The following is a 7,316-nucleotide window of genomic DNA, read 5'->3' as shown; positions in this document are numbered from 1 at the left end:
AGGGAGGTTTCGGTGATGGGACATAATAATCAACTACATTGTATATTGACAAAAAAAAAATGTTTCATTGCAGTTATCTTTGTCAATAATGTCACCATTTTGACTTTTAAAAGTAATTGCACCAATCTGCACCAATTAATACCTTTAAACATATATGCCTGGTACTGACTTTTCTAATAAATGAATATACTTTAAAAATAAAATTTATAACTAGTGCCAGACACTGTCTTGTGGCTAAAATTTCCTTTACAATTATGTATGCATAAACACACACACACAATCAGACCAAAAGTTCTTTTGTACAAGTCATAAGTTATAAAATCTTCCATTCTTAACCCTGGTCTATTTTGAACATAATCCCCTACCACCAGTCTGGCTGGCTTTACCCCACTAAGATCTTTTAGACTCAAAGTTTCCAGACATAGGAGCAGCCTTCACTCAGAAGACTAAGTCTTCACTCCTTCCTTGTCCTCTCATCTCCTGATTCCTGCTGGTTCTGCATCTATGTTCACCTATGTGAAAAGAACATTCGCTGCATAAACTACTTGTTACATTATTAGCGGCCCATTACAGTGACAGGAATTGAATCGATGCATAAATTTTAGGCTCCAAATGTTCAAAGAAGGAAGATAAATATTCCTTTTATACCTTTTAGAAAACTTTTCTTTTTCAAATACAGAAAATGATGCACTGAAGAGAATAGAAACACGTGATGATGTACCATAGTTTAACACATATTCAAAAAAAAACACTGCTTAGGGTCTGGCAGAGGCGTTATCACCCATGACTGTTTCCATTTTTAGGATTCTCCAAAATGGCAAAGTTAATGGAAATGTATAAGAAATGTTTCTGCAGGTTAAGTGTTAAGTGGAATAAACAATGGTAGACTTTAGGGGGGAAAAAAATCAGAGATTTTTATGGTACTCATTTTCTATTTTTATACTTTTATTTTAGGATATTGTACAATTTTCAAAGCTAACAACAGAATCTTTTTTGTATGTGTATTTAAAGCATAACAAAATAAAAGTATTTCACAAAAGAAGTCCATATTACAGTACTATTGAAATATGAGGCATAGGGTAATTATGCATTTGTGGGTTATAACATAATACATTCACTTTAAAGAATAAACATTTAATGTGAATAACATCTTGGTTAAAATAAATATCATGGTAAATGTTAACAGCAACACCTGAAGTATATGGATACAAGAAAGGTGTTTTGTGATTGATGCTATGTAGAACAGTCAAGCATTCATGAAATGGCTGAAATATCTTACTAAATTTACAATCATTGCACATTGTTGAGCACTTTATTTATATAGGGATCCCCCTTCATCCACTATTCCTAAACCTCAGCATATAAAATAAAGTTACGCCACATTTTCCCCTGGGTAACTGGTACCAATGTCTAAATAAGGTTTAGAATCACATGTACCTTTCATCTTACTGCTTCTCAAATCAATTCAAATATTTAACTTAATATAAAATTTAATTATGAACAAACATAAAGAGAATTTTATAGGTGATTATAAAAATTAGAACTTCTAGTCATCTGCATAATTCCTTGAAATGATCCCATTCAAAATTAAAATTTGGTTTTTATACAGCGGTTTCTTCAGGAAAAATATGAACACAGATTTAAAAAAGATATACTATCTGAAACAAAAAGTTTCCACGTGCAGAATATAATGGATTTCCCTGATCATTAAAATTCTTCCCAGCTATTGCCTTCTAGCAGATAGATTCACTGAAAAAAGCTTAAATATTTACTTAGAAGTCAGTGTGAGGGGTTAAGCTAATGAATTTTAGAACCATGTATTCTTAAAGACTGCCAAAAAAAAAAGTGTTTGTTCCAACCAAAGAACATTTCATCTCAAATATATCACACTAAAATGAACATGACTCTAATGGTCAACAAAAACAATTCTACTTACACTTCCAGGGACAAATCTACGGATGATCAGTGTTAATGTTATCAGTCACTGGAATATGAGAAAAACAATATATCCAGCCCTCATAAAAAAGGACCAACCAGGTTTTCTTTCCCTATTCCAAGACAAAATTACCCTTCAGATACCAAACATAACCAATTAAATTTTGGAAAAAAAAAAAAAAAGTTTATACTTTTTTCCCTTTGTACATTTAAGTTTACAAATGACTTGAAAGTATTCAAATGAGTGTAAGAAAAATACTCATATAAAAAAACCCAGCAGTTATATAGCCTAAAGGTAGGTGTTCTCTGAATATGAGGTTTTTACGTTGGCAGGATAATCCATCCCGAGGTTTATGGTGGCACGGCATCCTCTAACAGTGACGGCCACTGGGCCTTTGGCTTCACAATGCTCTGAGGAACTAGTCACCATCAACAGGAAGGCATTCAGAGAGAACACATCTGCACAACAGAATTTACTACACTCACGCCTGCTGTCACCTTAAACTAAATGAAGCATTACCATCTCTGTCATTTTCGTGCACAAATACAGTACTTTGCTCAAAAGCTTCTCAACAGAAATGTTAATCTCGTAATAATTCTGGCTGTAGTAATGGCCACTTTTCATTTCTTTAAATGTATTCTAAAAATACAACCTTGTCAAATGAATTGAAACCGTATCAACATTCACAGGTACAAGACAACACACATCCTTTCTTCCTTTCTAACAAGACATGCATACAGTGTGGGCCAAATTTTTAAAAGTTTAAAAAAATGTTTTCAATCCAGGAAAAGTGTTGGTATACCAAATATCTTTTAAAAGGGTATTACACTCTCAGAAAGTCTGAAACAAGAATGGATAAAATGCACATACAATATAAATAAGAAAGTAACTTGAATCTAAAAAGAAAAATTTCTGAAGGGGACCCATATGAACTTCAATAAATCTATGAATAAAAACGTATGCTTCCTTTATAGTGTACAATTATGAGCTAAAATGCATTTAAATTTAAAAAGAAATTGAAATATAGTACTGCACAATTATTCAACGAATATTTTTCAAATGTACAAACAATAATAAAAACACACACACAAAAAGCTTTGTGTAATGTGAAACTTTAAACATTACTATCACACCAGCCAAACAAATCCTTAACCACTTTTTAAACAGATTCATTTATACCTTTTTAATGCACAGAGAATATCAAAGATATTGAAACAAAACAAAAAACTCTTCAGTGTCTGACTCACATTTTGTCCCCAATCTTTTCACATTTAATAGTTGCAGTTTGAATGAATAAGCTAAAAATTTCAAATGTTTCTTAGTTTATGTCTACATTTATCATAAGACTTATATGAAAGCTACCATGCTAAGAACTAAAACACATACTTCAAACTTTAAAAACTAAAATAATCACAAAAGTTCACAATTGTGTTCATCTCAATGTCCATAAATGACTAAAAAGCAAACAAAGTCACATGTTCAGATACTTTTCCTCAGGTTTCAAGTCTATCCTGATATGTGCCAAGTTGCACCTTCAGTATTTGGCACTGACAATCTGTCTGAACACAATTTATCAGCACAAAACCCCAAATAATTCTAAAAACGTTTAGCCATTAAAAACCATGTTTCATTTACTCTCCCTACATGTAACTGGATTGTTCCAAAGTCATTTGGGGGGGTTGCAAGAAGGTGATTTAGATTGGTACAAAATGAAGTTTATATGAAAACTGGTTAAGGATTCAAAGCACATTAGCTCTGAAGTATTAATTTTAACACCCAGACAAATATGGGGAGGTATGATTTGCACAAAAATACTTTAAATTATTTTGGTTACATTCTTCATGATCTTGCACATTTAGCTGCTTGCGGTACACGCGTGCATCCTCTTTGCTACGTCATAGACATAGGTGATGTCTGGTCGCTTCTCAGGATCAGGATTGATGCACATATTAACTAACTGCCGCAGCTGCAACAAAAGAAAAACAAGACAACGTGCTTAAGACAATCTTTTCAGTTAGTTATTTAGAAAATATCGTTTCTGACTAAAGAATTATTTTACTGGAAAAATAAATATATACATATATATATTTATAATGGCTGCCATCGATTGCACAGTTAAATGTTCTAAAAAGGATATTCATTGGAGAGTATTAATGTCAAGCAAGAAGCATTTCCCACAATCAGAGGCTTTAAAATGGACTCACTTTTTCAGATAAGTTTAACCAGAAGATAGCAGTTACTAAAGACAGGTTTTTAATTATAAGGCTCCAAGTTAACTGTAGATACACACACATATATTTGATCTAGAACTTACTACGTTAGCCTTGATTGCAAGTTTAAATTTTCATAAAAGGTGATTTGAGTACATTTATCATGAACCATTTTATATAAATATAAGTGAAAAGTTTTATACTGGTTTAGTATTAGAGAAAAAGCTCTCCTCTAAACTAAAAATACTAAATTACAAGTGAGATAAGTTAGTTATAAGTATTATTCCAATCTTCGACTGTGTGAAAGCAGCATTTAAATGTCCTCAATTTATAATGAGAGTTGAGGTTTACTTATTTACATCACAGAAAAAAAGCACATCTCAATAAACTAAGAAAATCCCATATGATCCTAGGTCCACTAAGTGGAAAAATATAGGATTTTATTCTCAGGTCCAATTGCCATCAGTTTATGAAGCTATGTCTTCATAGTAACTGTATGTGTATATGATCTTTCACAGATGATAAGCCAAACCACAAAGAGCCAGATTTGTTTGCCTTTTAAGTCTGTCTTTAGTAATAGTTTAGACATTTTGAAAACTTGCATTACTCTTTCTGGTCAGTATATTAGAACTTAGTAAATTATCAAATTACCATAATTTCTTTTTTTTTTTTTGTCTTTTTCGTGACCAGTAAGGGGATCGCAACCCTTGGTGTGGTGTTGCCCGCACCACACTCAGCCAGTGAGCGCACCGGCCATTCCTATATAGGATCCGAACCCGCGGCAGGAGCGTCGCTGCACTCCCAGCGCCGCACTCTCCCGAGTGCGCCACGGGGCCGGCCCACCATAATTTCTTCATAGTCTTCAACTTCTACCATAAAACAATTTCCAACTAGAGGAAATAGAAGTGGAGATAGAATTTGTGGGTTGAATCTGCTAACAGCACTATGGAGAAAGCTAATGCCAGTGAGAAATACCATTCTGAGAGAAGAGAAGTGTAAAGGAGGCTGCCAGATCAGGCGTCAGGGTTGGTTGGGGAGATGGTATAATGAAGTGGAAACCAATCTTGCTGAAAGTACTTTGTATCCCAGTGCCCTTACGAAAGTCACTGTCTTGGGAGGCTTATTTTTATTAAAAATAGGGAGGTTGAAGTAGAGGACCTATAAGGATTCTTCTAACTCTAATCCCCAAAACTATATGATTCTAGCAGAATGAAATTTGATGATACAATTTAGCCGTTTTGGAAATTCAACAATGTTGATGGTAATTTACAACAGCGAGAGGGCCTGAAAATTTCTATTTATATTCCTTGTAAAAAAGGCAGAGATGACATTAAAAACCCTAAGGGATATAAATATACAAGGCATTTTATTATGGTGATTTAAGAAAAATCCAAATCAGGAAGAGGTTGGCATTTTACCAGCTAAAAGAAAAACAAATACATCTGTTTATACACAATATAGAAAACAGTAAGAAAAGCATTTATAAAATAATAATTATATTTAAGAAGCTAATGTGTTCTAAAAGGCCACCTAGCTGTCAGATATTTTGTTTAGAGATAAAAATGATAAAAGAAATGGGAAGGATGCTGGGAAAAAAAATATTGTGGTACAAAAATTCATTATATTTAACCAAAATACAAGCAAATGGGATAATAATTTTTCGACTTCATAACACTGCCACATCCTTCCATCTGGTTCAGAAACCTTACTTTTCTTGCAAAATATTTCAGAATAGGGTAAAATTTCCAACACTGATAATAAATGTCTGGCCCTGAAGTTCTCCTGGCATGAGGAAAAACCTTCCAAGAGAGAATGATCTAAGTGCAGCTGAAGAAGACAGTGCTTCTCTAGCTCTCCAAAGTAAAGACAAGAACTAGGAATAATAGAAAGAGAGAAAGGTAAAGAATACGGTAAATAGAGAGACAGCAGGAGCACTAGTGAGCAGTTGCTCCTGAGCTGCTCCTTAAGGATGCCCTTTATAAGGCACGGCGGGTGAATCACTGACTGTGGTAGTCAGAACCAAAGCAATGCAGTTTTTACTTTTTCCTCCCCATTTATTTATTGGCTCACTTTCCACTGAGCATAAAGTTTATTTTGTCATAAAGACTGTTCCAGAGGAATTATTAACAGATATTACTGTGTAAAATCAGATATGTGAAATAAAGAATATGCATACCATACCTCAATTTATGAATCAAATAATCTCTTGATATAATTTTTTCTAAACAATTTGTTATATAATAAGTCAACAAAATATGAAAAGAAAAAAATCCTATAGTATTAAAATATGCTTTGGCATGACTCTCACTCATTCATCTCAACAATATTTCTAGAGGATCTAGTCTGCAAGAAGACACTATGCCGGTGGCACTTGATGACACAGATAAGACAAAGAACCTGCCCACAAATGAAAGCCCAGAATGAGAAGTGACAGAATGACTCTTTTTCCCTCCTGACTGCCTGACTCTTTCTTCCTTTCTTTCTGCCTCTCCCTTCCTCCCTTTCCATTCATTCATTTGTTTATTCAATAATTTCTTATGGAGTACTTACTACAAAGTGATAAGTGCCATAGAGATATTTGTGAGAGAGAGGTGAAAGATTTTGTGCAGCTGCCCAGAGGAGGGAATCATTACTTTCCTCATTTTCCACAAACTGTTTAACTCTGAGTTGATCTGCTCATTCACTGAGGACACCCGGCTGGCAGTTATTCTGTATTCCAGGTACTGCAACCATCATCATGGGTCACTTTCACATCCATTTGGACGTTCCATCCAATACAAAACTTCTTGATTGCCTGGCCTTAATCTTTACCTTCACTCCATTTTAACACAACCTATTTCTTAAAATGTCCTGTGTCACGTCAGAAATGTAAGCACAAGTTCCTGTCCTTCCAGTTCTCTCATTCCCTTCCTCCAGTGGCTGTGCCAATCCTCTTCTTCTGGATTTAGGTCATTCACTTCCAGCCTAGACCTTCAACTTCTCACGTTTCCTTCCTAGTTTCTTTTGCAGGTTAATCTTCCTCCGACAATCTGTCAAATGTTAGTGTGCCCCAGAGTCTTTTTCTTTTCTTAGCTCATTTCCCTTTTCACTCAAACTTCTTATTCTAAACACCCGCATTTACTCCCATAGCTTCAATAACCACCAACATGCTGAGGGACACAAAAATGTAA

At 34.3% G+C, this 7,316-nt stretch overlaps 1 protein-coding gene across 1 annotated transcript in view; it reads right to left on the bottom strand.

Annotated features, from left to right (window-relative positions):
* Positions 1-923: 923 nt before the first annotated feature.
* Positions 924-7,316, bottom strand: part of NEK7 (NIMA-related kinase 7) — a 100,039-nt gene continuing 93,646 nt past the window's right edge. The window contains exon 11 of the mRNA XM_008579421.1: positions 924-3,902. Coding sequence (XP_008577643.1) covers positions 3,792-3,902 — 111 coding nt within the window. The 3' untranslated portion in view covers positions 924-3,791. The remainder of the gene's footprint in view (positions 3,903-7,316) is intronic.

This window comes from Galeopterus variegatus, unplaced genomic scaffold, assembly GCF_000696425.1.
Source record: "Galeopterus variegatus unplaced genomic scaffold, G_variegatus-3.0.2 Scaffold1882, whole genome shotgun sequence".
In the NCBI taxonomy this organism is placed as follows: domain Eukaryota; kingdom Metazoa; phylum Chordata; class Mammalia; order Dermoptera; family Cynocephalidae; genus Galeopterus; species Galeopterus variegatus.
This window is presented reverse-complemented; position numbering and strand designations above follow the sequence as displayed.